The 24,942-nt window shown below is 42.9% G+C and overlaps 1 protein-coding gene across 1 annotated transcript in view; it reads left to right on the forward strand.

The window, feature by feature from the left end:
• Positions 1-2,737: 2,737 nt before the first annotated feature.
• LOC126334768 (aurora kinase C-like) overlaps positions 2,738-24,942 on the forward strand; it is a 37,263-nt gene continuing 15,058 nt past the window's right edge. The window contains exons 1-6 of the mRNA XM_049997348.1: positions 2,738-2,847; positions 2,967-3,040; positions 6,406-6,597; positions 16,321-16,455; positions 17,204-17,362; positions 17,758-17,989. Of these exons, the coding sequence (XP_049853305.1) occupies positions 2,809-2,847; positions 2,967-3,040; positions 6,406-6,597; positions 16,321-16,455; positions 17,204-17,362; positions 17,758-17,989 (831 nt within the window). The 5' untranslated portion in view covers positions 2,738-2,808. The remainder of the gene's footprint in view (positions 2,848-2,966; positions 3,041-6,405; positions 6,598-16,320; positions 16,456-17,203; positions 17,363-17,757; positions 17,990-24,942) is intronic.

The raw sequence follows: 24,942 nt of genomic DNA on the forward strand, positions 1-24,942 counted from the left end.
AGTTGCTTTGGCAACAGTATTAGAAATGCAGTTGAAACTGTTTCGCTCTAACGAAAAAAAAGAATGAGCAAACAGCTTATCATTAACTCGAGGAGACTTCAATCAAAGTGACAGCGAGAGTGCTGAAAGCAGGGAGTCCATATCTTTTCATTCTGATTATATCAGATCATCTGACAGAGATGCAAAACAAAACAAGTCAAATGCAACTAAGGGAATGGACAAGGACAAGGATGAAGATGCCACAGAATTCAGTAGAAATGATTTCATTATAATGAAATTTTGTATGAAAAGAGCGTTCAGGTTTTTATTAGTAAAATTGATACCATCCAGAATGAACCTCATGAAATGACGTTTCTGAGAAACAACGTTCTTGATGGATAAGTTTGCTCTGTCTTTCCAGAAACTATAGATGGTACCGATGTTGAAAGAGCCACATTTTTAAAAAGATGTGACAGAATGTAGAAGGCGAGGTAAATATAAATTTGAAGGGTAAATCATTATGTTACTGAGTAAATATCTTTCATGTTGATAGTGTCATAGAATTTCTGAAACTGAAATTTGTTTGCCAACTCTCCAGAATGCAAATGTTTTTATAGCAGTTATGTCGGAATTTAATGTAGCTATGAAAACTTGTTCAGGCTAGAAAATTTAAAATGTTTTTGTAAGTACATCAATACACACACACACACACACACACACACACACACACACACACACACACACATATATATATATATATATATATATATATATATATATATATATATATATCAATTAACAATTCAAGTTTGGATTGTGCTATCGCTGCATTAAATGGATGATATTTTAAATAACCTACTGGGTTTGGTTAAGTTCTACACAGTTTATGGTACTCTTTTTCCTGTGTAGTAAATAGCGTCATAAAAAATATATACTTTTCTCCTTCAATAGAGCTGACTTTCTGAGGTAACAAAAGGTTATTTAACACAAATTTCTTTATCATTTTATATTCTTATATATACATAATGTAAGCTTCAGCTCTGACCTGTTATTATAAAACCTACCATTTTCCACTGTCAAACAGCCTCGATTATGGATGACCACTCTATGTAAAAAAATATCCTAATCTTCATGGAACATTTGCGAATTGGCACGAAAAGAAAACACAATAATAAAAAAATATAGATTAAGAAGACTTAGAAGCACAAAATCCATGAGTACAACCTGAGTGAGCGCGGCGAAAGCTGATTACCTTCAGCTGGTAACGGACGACGAAACCGTCAAAACTTCCTTCCTGGGAAACCTTGATATGACTTAACGTGACGTGAGGGTTCATTGACGGCCTGTGTCAGCGCCGCTATTTAAAATAAATTGTGGAATGTTTTGATGTGATGTGACGCCCAGTGTGAGTTGGCCTTTAAATAGAGAATCGTTCATTTTCTTTAATGAACTACTTTTAATTTATTTTGACATAAGATTATCTTTAGAAGAAGACTGGTCAATTAAGAAAACTGAGCACTGAGTTGTTATCATAGTTGTCACATTAGGCTGTTTACTGCTTTCTTCAGTTTGAACATACTTTTAGGTTGTTCTCGCAAAGAACTATGCATTTGAAACTCTGAGTTGCTGAAAAATGCAAACAAAATGCCATAAACAGAAAGACAGATCAGAATGGTCTACAGAGTGGCTACTTAAGCAAAGGCATTTCGCACATAAATGTATTTCATGAGTCCTAGGGCGAAGTACGACTTGTGTAATTAATTAAGGATGGATTTAGAAATGTATAATTACCTTTTACGCTCCTAACTCCAGTAAATGACATACATGAGCGGCTGACTCTGATGTAAAAACCGCTGGCAATAGGAGCAACAAGGCTTCGAAACAATCATTTAGTGAAATCATACCCACCTCACGTACTCCAGTTACTTGCCTGAAGTCTACCAACAACTTTTTACGAACAAGCTGTTTACAGTGTCCTGAAGGATGATTCCATGAAAGCAAGTTAAGTACTGTACCTCAATTGTGCCAAATTACAAATAATATTTTTGCAGCTTTTAGACATGTTTGAGGCACCGTATAGTCTTAAAATTTATGTATGTAGCCAATCAGCTATAGTGCAGTCTTTTTCTAAGTCGAGATTTCTAGTTCCTTGTCTGAAGTCCACAGCAATTTTGCACCAGAATCTAAAATTCCATTCTGTGCATCTTGTTTTAGGAAGTAAAAGAAGTATAATGATAACTATGTCCTTGAAGGCGCTGTTCTAATATCTTCCATCATTATCTTAACCCAACAATCTGACTACATTCTTCCTTAGAACAAAAAGGGTCTCCTTCTTTGGTTGTGCTCTCGCAAGTCACTTTAAATTATGGCATAGGACAGTACTGAGTGAAAGTATGCTAGCAATTTCCTGGCACCGGATCGAAAAGGTTTCGTTACTCTTTGCGGTAAACAGTCCTCATAGACCTTTTTATGTATCGTTTCTCTGTTTGCCGTCGGCTCAATTCTGTTAAAGAATTACAAGACTGATGACCTCAGAAGTTAAGTCCCACTAAAAAAAAAAAAAAAAAAAAAAAGAATTACAAGCAGCTGCCGTCTTATTCCTCTCCCTGTATTTCCAATTTCCCACAAACATATACACATTTCGTTACATCCAGCAGCGAATTGAAGTGCATCTGCCATTTTTACAGACACAACGTTATATGTCGGCGACCCACAATTTTTTCTCCGTTTTTGCATTAAGCATTTTGTGTTGGTGGTACTGTGAGTGTCAGGCCGTTATCTTTGGTGAGACGTTCAAATTCAAATTTGTGCGGATGTTGGTTCGTGGGGATGGGCACGAAAATGAATGAGACATATATCGCTTGTGATGTAAGTATCGTAAGATGTGTAACAGAGATTCTATACTCGTGAAAGGGCTCATCAGTAATAAAGTTTAGTATTTTCGTGTTGGCTTTAGGCTGAATGCTAACGACTTTTTGTTGTTGTAGCCGACGCATCAAACAGCTTTAGATGCATACGTAAAGAAGCTGAAGGACCAAATAGCGCTACGTGAGGGAAAACAGTGAGTATTTTTTTCTCATATAAAGCCAGTTATATTTAAGCTAAGTGCTCTTATTGAGATGGTCAGAAGCTGAGTTTAATGATCTGCTTTAAAAGTTGAGGGTCTAGCACTCGTTTAGTTAGCTTCTGGAGTTCTGTCACTCATGAAAGTTATAGTTGTCTTGGTAAATCTGCTGCACTTCGAAGTATTTGAAATGTTGTTTGGTATAGACGTTTTTGAAGTGATATACCAGTGTTGTGTTATTACTTCATTTATTTGAAATTATCGCAATTTGCAGTAGTGGTAACAACCAGTAAAGTGCACCTGGTGCTAACCTTTTCAGCTCACAAGCTTGCATACGAGAGAAATACCGAAATTTTTGTTCTTTGTGTAACAAGTAACGTAATTCACTGTGAAATTTGAGCTTCACCTATTCTCAGTTTGTTGTCTGATGGTTATATTTAGTCCTATAATGCCACACTTTCACATTGTGGTGATGTATTTTTTATGTAATACTCTTGAAGACGATTTGCTGCACGTTTTTGTCAGATGTGCATGAAATAGTTGCAGCGCTGTAATGCTACATATTTGGGAATGTTTCAGTACTGCTAAACTCCCCAGTTACATTTGGTATTAATAATCTGGATTAGTGATAGTAACACCAGGTACTCCACCTGAAATCCCAACTGTAGTGAGACTGATCAGTGTTCAGCCAGAGGCCTAGGTTATCAAGGAAAGTGATGATTTAGTTTTGAGTTGGCATAACTAATTCATGTGAGTGCAAGTCAAAGGTTCTTGTAACAATTGATCCATGGCATAGCCTGTTGGCTGCATTCATGCTTAAGTACCTTCTCATTATAAAACTAAAACTTTAAGGAAAATTGTTAAAACTTAGAAAATGGACAATACTGAGGGAGGGTGGGTTTGTCAGTTGATTGGGGGACGGGACCAAACAGTGGGGTTATCTGTCCCATTGGATTAGGGAAGGATGGGGAAGGAAGTTGGTCGCGCCCTTTCACAGGAATCAGGATGGCTGTACATGGGTTTGAACCGTCGTCCTTCCAAAGGAGAGCCCAGTGTGCTAACCACTACTCCACCTCGCTCAGAGTGTTAAAATGCATTTTGTGTACTGGTTTATGTATTGATACCGTAAAAAGTACTGCCTGTGTCTTTAATTTATTACAGGCCACAAACTAAAAAGATGATTTCAATGTGGCTTTCTTAAAAACTGTCCTGATATTTTCTTGACATCATGGCGTCCTATAATGTAATGTGGAAAACGATACAGTGTTTGTGATGGTAGCTGATGTTTCTGTGGTGATTACCAGTGTTTATGAACAGTTAATAGCCACTGGCATGTTTCCTTGCATTGTGATGTTTTAATTTGTTGGATTGAATATTTCACACATTCCATTTAAGTATTCCAAGGACTAATCCTCGAAAAAAGCTCACAATCCACAGTGAAGTGAAGTAACAGCTTTCTTACTGTGTTCTATGAGAAATACAGCACTTATGCTCTTTACACCTATTGTACACTTTGGAGTTTGTAACAGCCACTCCCACCACCTTACTCCGAAATGGGTCAGTAAAATGTTCTCTCACTTCAGTACTACTTATTGTGATCGTTCTTACTGAGCAATTGTGTGTGTGAAAATCAGACCATTAGCTTTGCAGTGCTGTCTTTCTGTTAACCCAGGTTATCAAACTGAGCAAGATGGCCTAGTTGTTAAGACACTGAAGTTGCATTCAAAGGAACAGGACTGAAGCTGTTGTTTATTCGCCCAGATTGAGGTTTCCTTAAAACACTTAAGGGTATACCAGAATCCATGATCTTGTTCAGCGGCTTTCTTTCAATTTCTTGAGCACAGAGGGTTTAGTGCACACAAATAAGCTTATGAGCTATGTTGTGGTATTCTGTCGTGGTTGGAGCAGATTTCCACCTTTGCTCATCCAGAATACCAGACTTATTATAGACTTGACTAAATTTAAGAAAAATAGTACACCAGATTTTACATTCCAATCTGTTTTTTAACATTTTAGATGTGCATCACAGTTTTACCATTGTTTACACTGATGGCTCCAAACAGGAGAATTTCATTGGCTGGTCTGCAGTGTTCCCTGATCATGTTACCCAGATTTGCCTCCCTGATGAATATACTGTTTTCGCAGAGGAGCTCCATGCGGTCCTGAAGGCACTGGTGCAGATGAATTGTGTTCGGAGCAATCGATTTCTCCCGATTCTCTTAGTGCCTTACAATCATTGCAGAATCTGTCCCCAACTGAGATGGTCCAGCTGATATATGACCAACTGTACTTGCTTCAACGGCTGGTAAGGAGGTGTCCTTCTGCTGGGTGACTGGTCATGTCAGAATATGGGGCAATGAACAGGCGGATCGGGCTGCCGAGGAGGTCTGCAGAGAGCAGGATGTGGTTCAGTGTCCTATTCCCTTGCAGTCTGTCATTTCTGCACTCCACAAGAAGTGTATGGAGTTGTGGGAGGAAGAATGACTGGCAGTGACGGCCAATAAACTGCAGTTGGTGAAGTCAACAACTCGGCCTTCGCGTTGCTCAGGCAGGAAGAAGTGACCCTCATGCGTCTTCGGATTGCGCACTGTCCTCTCACACGTAGCTTTCTATTACAGCGGGAGGGTCCCCTGTTTTGTGATGCTTGTGGTGTGCTTATCTGCCTGCCACATTTCGACAGACTGGATTTTATACTGTGATGCAAGGGCAGAAGCACAAGTTGATGGGATCTGCCCTGTGTTTTAGCTAATGAGACGTGTGTCTAGGGTTTGTTTTGTGATGTCTGGGCTCTAGCCTAAACTTTTAGGCTGAAAGTTTTAGTGTATTGCAAAGTGGGTGGCTCCTCCCTTTTTTCCTTGCGCTCAGCCAGCCACTTCCATCTGCTATATTGTTTTAGCTCCTTCTACCACTTTTTCCTGTGTTGTCCATGTTTTACTGCTGATGGCATGCTTCATCCCACACTTCTTTGTGGTTATGCACATATTTTTCCAAACTTGTTACCCGTGTTTTACATTGTGTTTTATCTTACTGTTCAGTCTTTTCTTGACACCTGTCTCAATGTATTACTGAGCGGGCGCTGAAGACCTTGCCGTCGTACGCCCATATAACCCTCTCCATCCATCCACATCTTGTGTACTGGTGTCTTCAAGATTGCTTTAAGATGGCATGGTGTATCATTTAAGATTGCTATGATTTATTAAGACAGTTGGAAACACTTTGACATGTCACATGATAGTGATTTTCATTTAACTTCTTTCATTATTGATACGTTTCTTTGCATTTTAACATTATTACGTTCATTGACATGATAAATGATGTAAAACTATTCTCAGATTTTATTTATGAAATGTAATTTTCCACAGGAAGGAATGGTGTCTTGATGACTTCGAAATAGGCTGCCCCCTCGGTGAAGGGAAGTTTGGACATGTGTACATGGCAAGAGAGAAGACAACTGGGACTATAATTGCTCTGAAAGTAATGCTAAAATCAGAAATTGTTCGTGGCAGAGTTGAACGACAAGTTCTCAGAGAGATCGAGATACAGACCCATCTGAGGTAAACTGTACTGTTTTTGTGTAAATGTTCTAAACAATAAGTGTTGACTTTGTTGATGAACTGATACTGAGACACTTAAGTTTGTAAATTTAAAAACCATATACTACAAAAAATGGGATTGCTTAAAAATAACTCATTCAGATATACAAATGTCAATAGTGACATATTCAGAGTGAAACTGAAGCTTATGATACCAAACTAAAAAACATTAATTTATTTTTAAGTTATGCCAATTAGCCCTGATAAATTTGTGGTAAGTTAAAAGTTGAAATGTGTGAATTGTTTTAGTCATTTCATGATGTACATTTGCAATCCTTGATTTGCATACAGGAGGCATGTCAAAAATTTATAACACAGTTTCAGTGATTTTTACACAAATGAATAATAGCACTACCAGTAAATAATCATCTAAAATGATATTTCATGGAATATGTAACACATTGTATCCAACTCAAACTTAGTTTGTCTTGCTTGAATCCACTGAGTGATAACATTTCAGTGTCAGTACCTCTTATAGCTTTCTTTTAAGTGGAGGTAAATTCATCTGCATCAACTTGTTCCCTTTTAATGTACTGCAAATTTTCATTCTCATGTATAGAGGTCCTGGAGTATACAGTCTGGGGTGGTTGGTGGGAATATAAAATTTTCTTTGTTTCTAGTATCCTGTGAATGCACAGAATAGTTTCCCCTCAAATAATTCTGGTGTATAAAAGTATAATAATCTCCTTCATGTATAAGGATGGCAGAGTTAATATTTCAAGTTATCTAAGTAATGTATGACATTTGACATGTTTCTTTATGATTAACTGTGCACATATTTTGAAAGATTTTTCGCATCTGCACTGTTTGAGTTGTCCCAAGAAACAGTACCACACCTAATAATGGATTCAAAGTAGCTTTCATGTGCTACTTTTCATGTGTCAATGTTGGTTGCAGTTGATAATATTTACATTGCAAATGCAAAGCTGCTAAGTTTGTTGTTTGCTAGGTATTCAATGTGTGCCTGCCAGCACACATTTTTATCTACATTTAAACGTAAAAATTTGGCTGAGTCAACTTCTTCTATATCTTGGTTGTTGTGAACAATCTAAATTTTGACTGTTCGATTTTGAATTGCATCGTGTGGGTCTTAGATATGTTTAGATTCAACCCATTTAGCTGAAACAGTTTCTAAGGTACTGAGCACAGATTTGGGAATTTTTCCGAATCCTAATCTTGAACTGAACTGAGACAGGAGTATCATCTGCAAACAGAACTGGTGCTGAGCTGATATGTAATGACAGAAGAGAAATAGGACTGCCCAATATGAAACCTTGTGCAACATCCTGAGATTTTTTTCAGTCAGAAAAATATTATGTGCCATTTAAAGATATGGTAACTCTTTGCTTTCGGTTTGATAAGTAGGATGTAAGCCAGTGTAGGGGCCTGCCACTAGTGCCATATTTTTGTTTGTAAATAAGCAATGCATGGTTTACAGAATAAAATGCCTTTGTGAGGTAACTTAAGATTCCTACCACTTCATTTCTCTTGTCTAATGATGTACTTATTTTCTCAATGGAACTGTTGACTGCATCTATGGTTTCTCCCCTGCTGAAAACCAAATTGATTGTTTAGAATAACAGAATATTTTGTTAATGTTTTTGATTTGGACAACAGGAAATTTTTAAAATGTTTTAGATATGACTGGGAGAACTGAGATGTGACAATTTCCCATGATCTCTCATGATCCCTTCTTGAAGAGTGTTTTGACTTCAGCACCCCAACAGTTTTCACCCCATCATAGTCTCCTCATTTTTATCACCTATCCTGTTTATTAGCAGTCCTGTGCCAATGCATCTGCCAGTCTTTCCCCACACCTCTCCTTTTTTTGCTTATTTTTTCCACCTCACCTCCCGGCCCCAGAACCTTCTGTCACTGTGCCTGTTGGCAGTCCAGTCCCTGCACACTCAACCAACTAGCATTCCTCTCTCCCCCTACATGTACACTGCTATCCGTGTGTGTGTGTGTGTGTGTGTGTGTGTGTGTGTGTGTGTGTGTGTGTGTGTGTGTGTGTGTGTGTTTGATGGAGGCTGTGGCTGAAAGCTTTGTGTGTTTGATTGTGCCTGTCCACAACTTGACTTGTCTTCCTTACAGTAAGTAGCAATCTGTCTGTACCTTCATTGTTAAAATTAGGAGTCGTATAAGAAAAAATGAAGGAAATTTATAATGAAATGAGTGTTCTAAAAGAATCTAAATTTTTTTTAGACACGACTTTCTAAAAACTATTCATTTATGAACTGTCCATTCAGTGACACATTCAGTTAGTTGATTCTATAGATTTTGCACTGCACAGAAAAGCTTAATATGTTCTCCAGGGTGTTCAACAATAATTTTTTTTTCAATCTGAGTCTTGAGCTGGGCAGGGTTTGCTGGTTTAGTCTGGTACACAACACTCTTTAGATTTCTTAAAACAGTCACAGACTGCGAGACAGACCATTGCGGCCAAGTGATGTCAGGGTGCATTAAAATTATGCAATCCCACAAACAAAAATGTCACTGTAGCTATAGTCAGGCGGCTTGTGAAGTGGATCCATCCTGCTGAAACAGGTGTGCTCTGAATGTCAAGATTTGCAAGAGAACAGAGCCTAGGAGCCCTAATGTCTGTCGTATATCTCAGCATTGAGACATCACTCTGACAACAGAGCATTCATCTTAAAAGAAGTAAGGTGTATTGTCTCAAGCTGTGACACTGCATGCCGTCTAGTAACTTCAGCACCATGTAATGGACAGTGATGAAGTGCAACAGGAGTTGTTTGTGCCTAATAACGTGTGTTCCGCTTACTCATGTATCATTCAACTTGCGTGAAAATGAGCTTCATCTGACATCCAAAAAATTTTCCATTAAGTTAGCATCCTCATTGATTTTAGCCAACCGGTTTTCAGAAAATTGTACTTGCAGTACATAATCATTAGGTTTTATATCTAAAACCATTTGAAGCTTGTAACAATGAGATTGAAAGCTGAACACCAATACAACTTTTTGCCCTGAACAATGAGGACTCCTTACCACTGCAACTTGGACAGCAGTAATGCTTTGTGGGGTATGTACAGTCAATACGTGCTCACTGGACCCTTTTTTTCCAAAGTTGATCAGGTCTCTTCAAACGTACAAACGCATGTTTTGACTGTATGTGAAAAAAGAACTAGACTGTCAGTTGGGACCGCATAGTGGTGCTGAAACACTGTGAAGCTGTCAAACTTGCCATGGGGGTTATGTGTTCATGGCACACTACGTACTGCTCCTTTGCAACTAAATGTCAGTTAGTGGTCGGCAGTTGGGAGTTTTCCTACCACTTGTTGAACATCTACAGAGATGCCAGTATAAACTTCAAAAGTTCCTGATCCTCTGTGCCACCCTGTAAGAGGTCACAATTGCCTTCCAGGTATATTTTGGGCAAACAATATAACTGTGGTGGTGCTACTGCTTGTGGACAGTATTTGAACTGATTTCCTGAACATTCCAATACCACTTTTGTATTACTACAGTGGAAAAAAGTTTCATTAGCATGAAGAAAACTAATTGAAAATCTTGTAAAATTAATAGCTACTTGATGAATGATAATACAGTAATTATAAAGTATCAGACTGAAAATGTCTGTGGTAATATCTTTGGATGTACCTATTGCTGCCAGAGGCATTGTATTTCAGTGACAAAATAAATTTTGTATAAATTTAATAAAAACTGTATCTAAATAACCAAAGGCTGCTACACTTGATATGTGTGCAAGCTAGAAGCCATCATACACACCACATACTGAACCCACAAGCACACATTTTGGGTTTTAAAGTTTTATATGTTTGATTGACTTCAGAGAAAAGAACATAAATACAATAAGAAAAGTGTTATGTACTACGTTTTAGTGGTGCAGGTATGGGGCTACTTGTTACTGGCATTTGGTGAATCAGATAAGTTTGATCTGACAAGTCAATGCTGAATTGAGGGTTAGTGCTTCCTTCCGCTGACCACTTGGTACAAGTTTGACTAATATCCCTTGTAACTCAAATTGTATTAAATTTAAAAGAAAGTGATGACAGAAAGAATTCCAGGGAGGTGCTACTGACTTGACCACAGGGTCCCAACCTGGGAAAGGGGACTGTCAGTCCAAAATGTATGTTATTCCTGGTGACATCTAACATTGTTAAACAAGTGAAGCGTGTATTATAGAAAAAAATGCATATGCTTTACCTCTTGACAGCCAGGGTTGACGTTTGGATGTCCCATGCCCCCCGAATCTATACTCATGATTGTTATAGATGCCATTCTTTGATAATAACTTTTTCATGTAACTAATATGTTGGCAGTAGTGGTTACTCAGCATCTGTTCAAACTTGCGTGGTTCCCCCTAAACCCCCCCCCAAATCCCCCTGCGGGTTCGGGGGTTAGAATAGGCCCGTGGTATTCCTGCATGTCGTAAGAGGCGACTAAAAGGAGTCTCTCACTTTTTGGCCTTATATGATGGTCCCCTGTTGGGTTTGACCTCCATCTCTCAAAATTTTCCGAAGAGCGAGCCGATTTGGGAAGGGCGCCTTACTTGGTGCATTGTGTTCATCTTGCGATCAGACCTTTCGCCAGTTTATACACCATTGAATTGCAGTCCTGTCCGCTCTCCATCTCTTGGGCATGACTCTGTTTCTGCGTGCAGATAACACCTTGCACTGTGCAGTGCCTCTTTCTGCACAGACGGCGACCTTGGGCCACATGTTACCTAACATCCAGCACGGTAGCCAGTCCGTTGTGGTGGGGCCGCCATGTACCCTGTTGGTTGTAGCCCCCACAATCCTCCTCCATCCCGTAGACCGAATCGGTGAAGCCCTCCCAGCCGATGCGACCCAAGGAACGGCATGAGAAACCCAAGAAGAGCTCTCAGCCCAAGGAACTCGCGGTGGCAGCCATCCCTCTGCAACCTTCCAGCTCTGCGTCTGAGGATGCAGTGGAGATTCTAGCGTCCGCTGAGGACCTCGATCTCGCCGGTCCATCAGACGCCATGGAAAGCACTATCACAGGTGCTAAATCGGAGGCAGCAGGTGACCCAGCGGTGTAATCTCCCTTCCCAGTCCCGTCACGCCTTTCTCAGCCATGGACAACACCATCCTCCAGTGGAACTGCAGTGGTTTCTTCCACCATCTAGCTGAGCTCCGCCAACTTATCAGCCTTCACTCTTTCCTCTGCATTGCTCTGCAGGAAACTTGGTTTCCGGCAATGCGAACCCCCGCCCTCCGTGGTTATCGGGGTTATTATAAGAACCAGGCATCTTATGAAAGGGTGTCTGGTGGCGTCTGCATCTATGTCCTGAACTCTCTTCACAGCGAGTCTGTACCTCTCCACACACCTTCAGAGGCTGTCGCTGTTCGGGTGTGGACGCCACAGGCTGTTACCGTCTGCAGTCTTTACCTTCCACTGGATGGTGATGTTGCGCAGCATGTCCTGGCTGCTCTGATAGCTCAATTGCCTCCACCTTTTCTGTTACTGGTCGACTTTAACGCCCATAACCATCTGTGGGGTGGGTCAGTGGCAACAGGTCGAGGCGCCATCGTTGAGCATTCATTGGCGCAGTTCGATCTCTCGATCTTAAATGATGGTGCCTTCACACACTTCAGTGTGGCGCATGGCACATACTCCGCCATTTACCTATCCATCTGTAGCCCTAGCCTCTTACCGTCTGTCCAATGGAGAGTGCATGACGTCCTGTGTGGTAGTGACCACTTTCCGATCTTTCTGTCACTGCCACAGCGTCGGTCTTCTGGGCGCCGTAGCAGATGGGCTATGAATCAGGCTGACTGGGACTTGTTCTCCTCCACTGCCGCTATTGAGCCTCTCTCTACCGATGCCATAGATGCAGTGCTTCAATCGGTCACCACCGGCATCATTACTGCCACCAAATTTGCCATTGCCCATTCTTCTGGGTCCCTTTGGCGGCGGACTGTGCCTTGGTGGTTGCCTGAGATCGCTGAAGCGATTAAAGCTCGCCGGCAGGCGCTCCAGCGTCACAAGCGACATCCCTCTATCGACCACCTTATCGCCTGCAAATGGCTGCGTCCGCGAGCCCGCTGCATTATCCGCCAACGCAAGCAGGAGTGCTGGGAGTGGTATGTGTCCACCATTGGCCTCCATGTCACTCCATCGCAGGTCTGGTCCAAGATTCGCTGCCTCTATGGCTATCGGACCCCTGTCAGTGTCCCTGCGCTCTCACTGAATGGAGCAGTTTGTACTGACTCCGACATCATTGAAAACCGCTTGGCAGAGCACTTTGCTCTGAATTCCGCTTCTGCCAACTACCCCTTGGGCTTCCGCTCCATTAAGGAGTGGAGAGAACGTCGGAGTCTTTCTTTTCGCACTCACCATCCTGAATTGTACAATGTTCCATTCAGTGAGTGGGAATTTCGATGTGCCCTCGCCGCTTGTCCTGATACCGCTCCTGGGCCAGATAGCATCCACTCTCAGATGCTGAAACACCTTTCAGGGGGCCGCCAGCGACGCCTCCTCGATCTTTACAACCGCATTTGGGTCGAGGGTGAGTTTCCGTCGCAATGGTGGGAAAGTCTTGTTGTCCCCATTCTGAAACCAGGGAAGAACCCTTTGGAGGTGGACAGCTACCGTCCCATTAGCCTCACCAACGTTCTTTGCAAGTTGCTTGAACGGATGGTGAGCCGGCACTTGAATTGGGTACTGGAGTCTCGAGGCCTTCTGGCTCCGTCTCAGGGTGGGTTCCGTAAAGGCCGCTCCGCCGCCGACAATCTGGTGAGCCTGGAGTCGGCCATCCGTACTGCCTTTGCCCGCCGTCAGCATCTGGTCGCTGTCTTTTTCGACATGCGGAAGGCGTATGATACGACATGGTGTCATCACATCCTTTCTACCCTTCATGGATGGGGTCTTCGAGGCCCTCTGCCGATCTATATCCGCAATTTTCTGTTGTATTGTACTTTCCGCGTGCACGTCGCGGCCTCATATAGTTCCTCCCAAGTCCAGGAGAACGGTGTGCCACAGGGTTCCGTTCTCAGTGTGTTTCTGTTTTTAATAGTCATTAACGGGCTCGCTGCGGCCGTGGGAAATTCTGTCTCCGCTTCCCTGTATGCTGACGACTTCTGCCTTTACTACAGCTCTATTGGCATTGCAGCTGCTGAACGTCAGCTGCAGGGCGCAATCCGCAAGGCGCAGTCATGGGCTGTAGCGCATGGTTTTTGGTTTTCCGCAGCCAAGACCTGCATTAGGCATTTCTGCCGGCGACGCACTGTTCACCCGGAGCCGCGGCTTTATCTTTACGGCGAGCTTCTTAAAGTGGTGGAGTCACATAGGTTTTTGGGGATGGTTTTTGATGCCCGGTTGACTTGGTTGCCTCATATTTGGCAGCTTAAACAGGCGTGTTGGCGGCATCTAAATGCTATGCGATGCCTGAGCCACACCAGGTGAGGCGCCGACCGATCTACTCTCCTACGGCTTTACCAGGCGTTAGTCCAGTCCCGCCTGGACTACGGGAGTCTGGCTTATGGCTCAGCATCCCCATCTGCGTTGCGGGTGCTGGACCCAATCCTCCACAGCGGGATACGCCTAGCCACTGGTGCCTTCTGAACCAGCCCTGTGGATAGCATACTTGTGGAGGCAGATGTCCCTCCGCCAACAATTACTGGCTGCTTACGCTGCCCATGTTTTTAGCTTGCCCGGGCATCTAAATTATCGTGTCCTGTTCCCGCAGTCAGTCGTTCATCTGCCAGAACGTTGGCCCCGGTTGGGTTGTCCGATCGCCGTACGTGTCAAACAGCTTCTTACCTGGCTTGGGTGTTTCCCTGTTCCACCTCCTTTCCGGGCCCCTCTGCGTACACCCCCGTGGTGTGTGCCTCGCCCTTGCCTTCGGCTCGACTTGGAACATGGCCCGAAGGACTCAGTCCCTCCGGAGGCCTTCCGACGCCGCTTTTATTCCATCCTGGCCATGTATCAGGGCTCTGGTATTGTCTACACTGACGGTTCGATGGTTGCTGGTCTGGTCGGTTATGCACTAACTCTAGGGGACCATTCTGAACAACGTTCGTTGCCGGCTGGCTGCAGTGTTTACACTGCTGAGCTGGTCGCCATCTTTCGTCCCCTAGAGTATATCCGCTCCTGCTCAGGTGAGTCGTTCGTTATCTGTAGCGATTCCCTGAGCGGTTTACGAGCTCTCGACCAGTGTTTCTCTCGTTCTCATCTGGTGATGGCTATCCAGGAGTCACTGCATACTCTCACCCAAAAGCGACAGGTCTGTGGTCTTTGTTTGGACCCCAGACCATGTTGGTATACCCGGCAATGAAACTGTTCACCGCCTGGCGAAAGAGGCCACCAGTGCCCCATCTCTGGAGATTGGCCTCCTGGCGGCTGATGTGCGGGCAGTCTTACGCCGCAGAGTTCTCTTGTTTTGGGATGCTGAATGGCACGGTCTGACCACCCCTAACAAACTCCGTGCCGTCAAGGACACGACGACTCTGTGGCGGTCATCCATGCGAGCCAACCGCAGGGAATCAGTCGTCCTTTGTCGGCTCCGCATTGGCCACACCCGACTCACGCACAGTTATTTACAGTGTCGTGAGGACCCTCCTCTTTGTCGTTGTGGGGCGTCCTTGACGGTGGTCCATATTCTGTCGGAGTGTGACCTTTTAACCGTGCTCAGGCAGACTTTTGCAATGCCTGACACGCTCTCTGCTCTTTTATCAGATGACTCTGCCATGGTGGACTTGGTTTTGTGTTTTATTTGGGCAGGGGTTTTTATCCTTTGGTCTGAGTGTTTGGTTTTTTTAGTGTTGATTCTGGCTTTTAGCCTCTGATTTTAAACTGAGTTTTTGAAGTGTTCTTGGTGGTTGGCTTTTCCTCTTTTTCTCTACGGTCAGCCAACCACCGTCACACTGTGTGTTTTAATTTGTTTTGTCTGGTCCCTGTCAGAGTATTTCATGTCCTGTTTCGTCTGCTGTCTTTCCTGTTCGTTTTTTATTCTCTTCGGGTGGTTTTAGTTTTTATGGAACAAGGGACCGATGACCATAGTAGTCTGGTCCCTTTAATCCCACAAACCAACCAACCCTCCCCCCAAATTGGCCCTTTCACAGTTCATGTTACTGTTCAGTTTAATAATGTGTATCTTGATTCAAATCACAGCAGTGAAGGGTTTTCATGATGGAATGCTTGGAAAATGATGGATGTTTGGTTTTGAGATGTTCGCTGCCTCAACTATATAGCGGTGTTAATTTGCTATAGTTTTGTTTTTTTAAGTGTTTAACAATACATACCAAATCTAAGAATTAACTTGGTCATTAAACCCCATAATTCTGGGTGTCGTGAATTCATGTCACACTAATGCTGTGCTAATAACTGGAAGGTTAACTGTTTTTGAATGCCAATGGCGATAGATGCTGATTCTTCAATAAGCTACCAAAACTGCAAGTGCTGCATTCTCCTGAGTGTTCCGGGTACCACTACAGCACCATGATTTTTTATTTTATTTATTTATTTATTTTTCTTTCGCCGAGAAATTTATTCATGCATTAAGGGGTTAAAACTGCAGAAATTATCAGTTTCATCATTAACACCAACTATAAATGAAACTATTTAACTAGTAAGTCAGTCGCTGTCATTATTAACTTGTTTCTTGAGCCACCAAAAAAGTGTGCTGGCTTCAAATAAAGCTCATTGTAATGTGTTGTTTTTGTCTTTTTTCTCCTCTGCAGGCATCCTCACGTCCTACAGCTTTACACATACTTCTATGATGAGAGGAAGATATATTTAATTTTAGAGTTCGCCGCTAAAGGAGAATTGTACAAAGTACTTCGTGCGTGCCCAAATGGACGTTTCACCGAACCTGTGTAAGTTTCTTTCATCAGGACATAGTCTTGGATTTTTATATATATATCTCCCCTCTTTAGTACATATTAAAGTGTTATTATTACATGATTGAAATGGTCTACCAGAGGGAGATGGAGAATGTTTATAAAAAATAAAGTTTACCCTTGTGCTACCAGACTTTTTTGTTTGTTTCGACAGCATTATAGTTGGATTATAGTATTTCCTCTTAGAGATGTGTAGTAATTGGCAATGTCACTATCTTAACTCCATTTGGGCTGTAGGAGATGATTGTAGCTTATTCGTGGAATCTGATGAGACCTAAAGTTGCTGTTCTTTGCTTTGCTACGACAAATTCTGCTGGTATTTCATGACAGATTTTTTCTTATTGTTCCAAGCAGTGTTTCCACTCTAATTCCTTTGCCAATGCCAAACTAAAGAATAAACTTTGTTGTGATATTTCTATCACTACTGGATAAGTATTCTGTCTACTCCAACATACTCTTTTCCATGATTTATTTTTCTAGGCCTAACAGTGCTCTGTCCTTTCAAAACCTGCTGGTTTTGACATAGTAATTAATGATGTTACATACAACTGCACTAGTGGTTCAGATGGTAGCAGTCAACATCAAACTGCAGATTTCCACTTTATTCACGTTTTTAGAGTTAATTTGGGGTGCTCTGTTCCTAGTCCAGTGATGTTTTAGTATTTTGGTCTATGTGTCGGTTTTTGGTCCTTTGCTGTGCATTAATGTTATCCTCAATTTTCAGAGCGGCAAGATACATGTACCAAGTTGCAAACGCTTTGCAGTACTGCCATGAAAATAATGTAATTCATCGTGATATAAAGCCTGAAAATCTGCTCCTCACTTCAGATGATAAAATAAAAATGGCAGACTTTGGTTGGTCTGTACACGCGCCAAGCAATCGGTTAGTATCTCACTTCAGCAGTCATTTAAATTATTCATTGTGATTATTACTCTGCATGTTATTTTGCCTCTGTATCATACATAGGGTGTAACAATAGCTCATCATTCCTGACTGTCAGTCAAGAACATTGACAACAATTTCAAGTGGTGATTTTTGAACACTTAGGAACAGTACAAAGAGTTGCTTTGAATGCAATGAGGTTCATACCACATACTTTCATTGATATCTGAATATTTCTATTTTTAAGTTAAGAGGATAGTTACTGGCCTCACTTACTGTTGAAAGTGTACATTACCAGATTTGTTTTTTGTTTAATCATTGCTTTGCCTTTAGGTGTTCTTGGACAGTGATTGATGATCACTTTCTGATGTTAAAACATTTTCTTTTTGTCCCAGGCGAAAGACGATGTGTGGCACCCTGGACTATCTGCCCCCAGAGATGGTAGAAGGAAAGCCTTACGATCATAATGTAGATAACTGGTGCATAGGTGTCCTCTGTTATGAATTTCTTGTTGGGAAACCACCCTTTGAAACAGATTCTTCGAAAAAAACATACAGTCTGATACGCGAAGTCAAATATAAAATACCAGACCACGTATCTGATTTGGCTAAGGACCTAATAAGTAAGGTATGTATTGTGCATTCAAGCCAAATTTATACGATTATACTTACCTGTTGACAGGAAATAAATAGCACCTTTGGAAATCTTTGATAATACGCTTTTTACCAGATGAGGTTTTTTCCAGATTCGTCTTTTGAAAAATGTGTGGTCATCTTCAGTTTTGTAGGTTATACTGTTGTTACCAAGGTCAACATTTTTACTGTCTAAAATAGCTTAATTTTGGGGTTGTAAGCCAAGATTTGGTAGTGCATGTCGTGCAGATTTTAATTGCATAAGGGGGGGGGGGGGGGGCAGTGGCACCAACTTGAGCACTAGGATAATTCTGGTGTGGGATTGGGTAGCAAATTTAATTAGGCTGCCAGCCATGGCAATGCAACCTGCTTTTTATGATCAAATACCATGCTTAAACTACAGTTTGCCAGTATCATAGTTGAACAGAAGTGACATAAAAATTGACAAATTAACAATATTATACATTTCTACAGTATGCAAGAGTTTTCACAGAACACTTGAAACTTGGCACAGCAAATGAAGCACAAGCTTTAACAACTGTACTAAAGTGGCTACTGCTCCACAGCACTGTTCATTTTGTAGATTGGCAACAAATGATGCTCACTGTTCAACTGAGGTGATCAGATTTCTGCTGATTCAGCAATAGGGGGCCAAGAGAACAACCTGTTCCTGTAATTGTTTGCTTAGATCATTAGTATTGTCAGAACAGTAAAGTACAGTAATAGATCATAGACAGATCACAACAGTGGTTGTAAAGAAATGTGAATGTAAGAGTTTGCTGCTCATATTTGGTTCACGTAGGCAACAATGCTCTATTTTTATGTTAATGGTGATTACTGAAGCAGATGTGACACACACCTGTGCAGGAGGAAGAAAATTTGGCATCAGAGAAGCAGGTGTTTGTGATGGGCTCAGATGAACAAAAAAAAAAGGCCAGTTCTTCCTGTGTACCAAAACAGGGAAAGTTTCATGGAACAGAGTGGGAAGTTCTTTACTATTTGAGTGGAATGTAATGAAGGCTTCCTGATAATTAGAGCAATTATCCAAAAGCTGGTGCTGGATATAATCAGGAATATTTCAGATGCATGACAGGATTTCAGAGCAAACAGGCTGGTGGATAATGACGATAACAACAACAATAATGTTGTTGATTATAGCAGCAGGTCTTGTGCTACAGTGCATGATAATGCTAGCTCAGGGACTTCCACAGTCTGGACGAAACATAATTTACTTTTCAACATCATGTGGTGAAAGTAAAATGTAATTTTTTGCTGCCCATATAAGCAACACCAATCAGATGCCACTTTATTTTCACATGCCGTCAAATGTTACTATCAATGTAAATGTGTTTACTGCTTCTGTTAAGAGTAATCAAAAAGTTTGTGGTCATTGCTGCAACATATATACAATGGGGCACAACTCTGAAGGTATTTAAGCACAGACCTGTAGAGAAGGGATTAGTGTGACATTTCTCTCTTCCGACTTGTGTGCAGTAAATGCGGAAATGTGAATTAAGGTGACGTTATTACCAAAAGCTTCCAAACAGGACGAACGTAATATTAGCAGTATTATTCTTTTTGTGACTGCTGAAGGACAAACACTGGTAAACATCTATTAGAGAATCAAGAATGTGTATGGGCAGTGTCTGTCTAAAACCACTGTTGTGCAGTTGTGTAAAACTTTCTGTACTGTTCGCGATTCGACCCAAGATGCCAGTCAATCAGAGAGGCTGTGCACTTGACACTGGGACACTTCAGTACCTCCCCTGCAGTCCAGATCTCTCCCCTACAATCAGCACACCTCCAGTCCTTTAAAAAAGCTTTGTGGTGTCCAGTACTGTTGGATGAGGATTTGCAGTAGCCTGTTAGACTTCTTGATACAGAAGGACACAGTGTTTTACCAAATGAGTATCTTCAGTCTGATCCATTGGTGGGATGATTGTCTCAGTGCTTATGTCAATTTTGCCTAATTGGCATGATTCTGGACTGTACGGCCTTTGATCAGAAAGTTCTTGCAAAATAAAATGACGTAATTTCAGAGACTTAACTGCTCATATACAGATAAGATTTTGTGTGTATAGACTGAAGCATTAAGTGCAAATTTGCACGAGGATTGGGAATTGAACCAGGATCTCCTGCTTACTAGACAGGTGCCTAGCCAGTAAGTCACCTTGGCACAGCAGTTCACACAACTGTAGTTCTGTTGGTGGAAGGCGGAATTTAAACTAGGCCCATGTTCAATCCCCAGCCTTGCTACAAATTTTCAGCCACCGTTTCAATCTATATGTGGAAACTTTCTGGTCACCTATCACATTTTCATCTCTGCCACTGAAGAGATCAGAATAATAGTAATGCAGGGTGTAATCATAGATAAAGGAAGCTAACCATCCCCCTCCCCTGGGGTTCCACAAGTCTTCTGTGGATACATACGTAGTAAGCATGGGACCCTGAGCTAGTGCAACTCTCTCTCTCTCTCTCTCTCTCTCTCTCTCTCTCTCTCTCTCTCTCTCTCTCTCTCTCTCTCTCTCTCTCTCTCCCCCCCCCCCCCCCCCCAATACCTTCCCTTTCCACATCCCCCCTTCTCCCTCTCTTTGGGAGTATGTTTTGTGCCTACATCCAGAGACAGACACTTGTGACTGTAAATCTTGATTTCTCTTCTATCTCTATCCTGGAAAGTATAGAGTTAAGTCCTTCTCTTTTCCTTGATTCTTTTCTGCTGCGGCATTTGAGAATTCTCTTCTTTCCTTTTCTTTGTTCCTCTCCTTTTTCTTTCTTCTCTGTGCATATCTGAAGGCCAACCCATGTGTTCCCACACATAGCCGGTGAAGGGGTAATGTGTAATTCCCTGCCCTGGGTAGACAAGTAGGTCACATACATACCACTCGGTAAAGGCCAGGCTGAGGGAGGGGTGATTACACGAGCTGGTACCTTCCAAATGTGCCAATTAGTCCCTCTGTCTGTTTCTCGAAAGGTGTGACCTGAGTTGGACAATCACCTAAGGCAGAAGTGCCTTCAGAGAGCACTAGGAAGGAGCACGCCATTGGAGATGCCGGTGATCATGGGGATACTTTTGCAATGGTTTCTTCTAAAACTTCTGCCCACAATAGAAGACTAGAAGAGTCTCGACCAAACATTTCTTCTATCAGTGCCAAAGTTCCTAGTTGTTTCTTCGTCTGACAAAAGTAAAGACTTCTCCACAGTCAACCCCTTTCAGTATTCAGAAAGGTGTCAATGCAGTTGCAGGTACTGTAAAGTACTGTTCCCGGTTATGAAATGGCAACTTGTTAGAAACAGTGCCTTCCAGGCACAAAAATTGCTTCTAACTTCACTGCTACACACCTTCCCTGTCCGGGTGGAAGCACACTGTATTTTAAATTCATCATGCAGGGCAGTTTATACCTATTCACATGATGGATTATCCAACGAGGACATTCATAATTACTGTCAGATCAGGGCGTAATGGCCGTACATCCAACATTATAGCGAGATATGAAGTAATTTCAGTTTTCCCTTACATCCCTAATCCTAAGAGTTGCTATCGGTGTCAGCAGTTTAATCATACTAGCCAGTCATATTCAAATATGGCGAAGTGCGTTACCTGTGGCAGGGATGCCCACGAGGGTGATTGTCCACCTCCATCCCCTCATTGCATCAACTGTATTGGTGACCATGCTGCTTCCTCTAGAAATTGCCCTATTTTTAAAGATGAACAAATTATTCAGGAAATCAGAGCGAAGGAAAAGGTGTTTACCTTTGCTGCTTGTTAGTTACTTGCCATTAGAAAGCTCACTGTGCTCACAGTGGGTAAATATAGCACTGTTCTCACCTCTCCTTGACCTGCTAAGGAGATAACCACACTGACTTGTGATCTAACCTGTAGTGCGACGATCATCAGATCGGCCAGCCCGAAGGTTGCCTGTTCAACCTCCCCACTATCACCCGCTCACTCTGACTCAACCTTCATCGGCTCCTGCTAAATCACAGACCCCAAAATTGGATACCCGGACTTTCAAAAAAGAGCCTACTTGCGAAGATTTTTTTATTTACCCAGACCTCACAACCATTGACTCCTCACTCATCTCAACATCCTACTGCCAAGAAGGCTCATAAGGAACAAAGTTCCTTTCCTTCTCCACCACGGCGTGTCTCTTCTACAGCACCACCCAGCAGTAGGACCCCCCTCCCCCAGCCATCTTCCAAGATGCACTGCTGGTGGCTGATCTGGCAGCAGTAGCTGCCCCAAACAACCTATGGATCAGGATTCTCTGCCTTTGGCTGACTGCCATTCCACGCAGTCATGTGCCGGCTCTCAGCAGTTGTTGAGTTTACAGGAACCGTGGTGAGATTTTCCCTTTTCTGTCCACGCTATGTCAATTATCGATTGGAATATCCATGGAATTCACTCAGATTGGGATGAATTGTCGATCCTTGTATGATCTTACTCCCTGGTCGTCTTCTGTCTTCAGGAAATAAAGCTATATCCCCATAGTAGCTTTGCCTTCCCTTCATTTCCAATCAGTCTGGTTTGATCTCCCCTTTGTTGATGGTGCTCTGGCACATGGGGGACTTAAGATTCTTCTCCATGATACTGTCCATTATCACCCAATACCCTTAAACAGTTCCTTCCGAGCTGTTACTGTACATTTTTCTCTTCCTGGATCTCCCTCCTCCCCCAGGGGGCTCGCCACTCGGGTTCGTGCTTGGCTACCACGGGCTCCAGCCTTTGCAATGTTTTTTCCCTTCTGTGTTGCATGTCTGTCCTCCTCCTATTCTTTTTCCCCCTCCCTTGGGGAACATGTCTAGGATGTTATTGGGAATGTTCCGTGTTGTCTGTCACTGACGTAAGAAGTCTCACCATTGTGGGTTTTTTTTTCCTCCCTTTTTCTTTGTTTCCCTTCTCCCCTTGTTCCTCCACTTTAGCGTTTGAGGTTCCTCTTTTTCTTCATCCCTGTGTGCTAATGAAAGCTGGCTCACGCGTCTGACACATAACAGGATAACGCGTAATTCCCGGCCCCGAATCGATGGATAAGGTTCACACATATCACCTGGTACAGGCCAGGCCCTGAGGGGCGATTTCCTGAGCTGCAACCTTCCCAAATTGCCGATTGGTCCCTCTGTCAGATGTTCAGGAGGTGTGGCCTGATGGGTGAACAATCACCTAAGGCGAGTGCACACCCTTGTGAAAGGAGCCCCCAGTTGGAAGGAGTGTGCCATCAAAGATGCTGGCAGTCATGGGGATTTTCTCATGAGTCAGTCATCTTCTCAATCATTGTCTACGAAACAGACGTAATGAGGCTAATGATTCAAAGACCCTTCCCACAGCATCACAGTTTCTCGTCGTCTCGCGTACTGAAGACGGTCAGTCTTTCGCCATCGTAAATCCGTTTATTATTCAGAAAGATATTGATGCAGTTACCAGTCCTGTGAAATTCTTCTCTTGTTTACGGAATGGCACGTTGCTTTTGCAGATTGCTCCTGATTGTCAATCACAATTGCTGCTTGCTGCCTCACTTCTCCATGACTTCCCCGTTCGTGTCGAGGCCCATAGAACTTTGAATTCTTGCCATGGCATCATTTACACCAGGTTGCTCGGCGGTCTAACAGAGGCTCCATTCCAATCTTACCTCTCTGATCAGTGTCATTACCATCCATCATATAATGAAAAAGGTATATTCTTCCTTAGTGCTCACCCGCTCTCCACTCCTCACCTCTGATGGAGTAGTGCTGCCATCCAAGATCAAAGCAGGGTATGAAATTAACACAGTCTGGCCGTAAGAACACCCAGCCAATTATGTGACCTTTGTTAGGGATGCACATGAGGGTGATTGTCCGCCACCTCCTCCCCGCTGTATCAACTGCAATGGCGGCCATGCTGCCACCTCTCAGGATTGTCCTGTGTATCTTGAAGAGCGGAGTGTAAGAGATCCGGGTAAAGGAAAAAGTGCCTTAAACAGTAGTTCGCAAGTTACTGGCTAGTTGCGAACCCTGTGTTCTCGCGTCTAGCACCTATAATTCTGTTCTTGTTACCCGTCGCTCCACAGAGGACATGGCCACACAGACATGCGACCTCAAATTCAGCTCTGAGGTTGTGAAATCGTGCAGTGTCAAGGTAGCATTGCCATCCCGGCATCCCACTGTGCAACAAAGGGTCAAGGTCTCACCTAAAGAACAAAGCCACCAGCTACACAACCAGTAGGCAGCAAAGGACAGGAGGAGTACTCCTGTGAAGACTTCCTATGTCCCTCCAGCCAAACACGAGTCTTCCTCTAACACGAAAGGCTCGTAATAGTCCACGAAAGGCAAGTGGTCTTCTCCTTTGTCAACTCGAAGATGGTGTTTGACGGTGTCGCCAAATTGTACCTTAGCCCGGCCGCCATCTGTCGTGCCGGTGCACACCATCAACCGTTTTTCAGCGTTGGGCTCCACGGACTGACCACAACAAGCCGATGCTTCTGTGCACCCCATGGAGCAGGATCCTCCTGCTTCTATGTCCTATAGTAGCGACTCTGCACCGGCTGTCACTTGGCAGCTGCTGAGTGAACCTCTCTACATCCCTCCCTCCTTATGACTGTCCTCCAATAGAACGTATGCGGCCTTTGGTCTCAGAGAGGATTTACGGCTGCTTTTAGCATTGCAGCATACTCTTGTACTCTGCCTTCAGGAAACGAAATTGCACCCTCGCGACTATTTTGAGCTTTCACATTACTTAGCAATTCGTTTTGACCTTCCCCCTAAGGTCTTCATTCCATCTCATGGGGGCGTCATGCTTACGGATGATGTTCAGTCAACACATCTCCCTGCCTACCCATCTTCAAGCTGTTGCAGTTTGCCTTTTCCTTCCCCACCTGACGTTTTCCCTCTGTACTATTTATATACCTCCGTCATTCGATGTCACCATGGCAAACTTCCTGCAGCTTATTGGGCAGCTACCACCCGCTCTCTATTTTT

The sequence above is a fragment of the Schistocerca gregaria genome, chromosome 2 (assembly GCF_023897955.1).
Source record: "Schistocerca gregaria isolate iqSchGreg1 chromosome 2, iqSchGreg1.2, whole genome shotgun sequence".
Taxonomy (NCBI): Eukaryota; Metazoa; Arthropoda; class Insecta; order Orthoptera; family Acrididae; genus Schistocerca; species Schistocerca gregaria.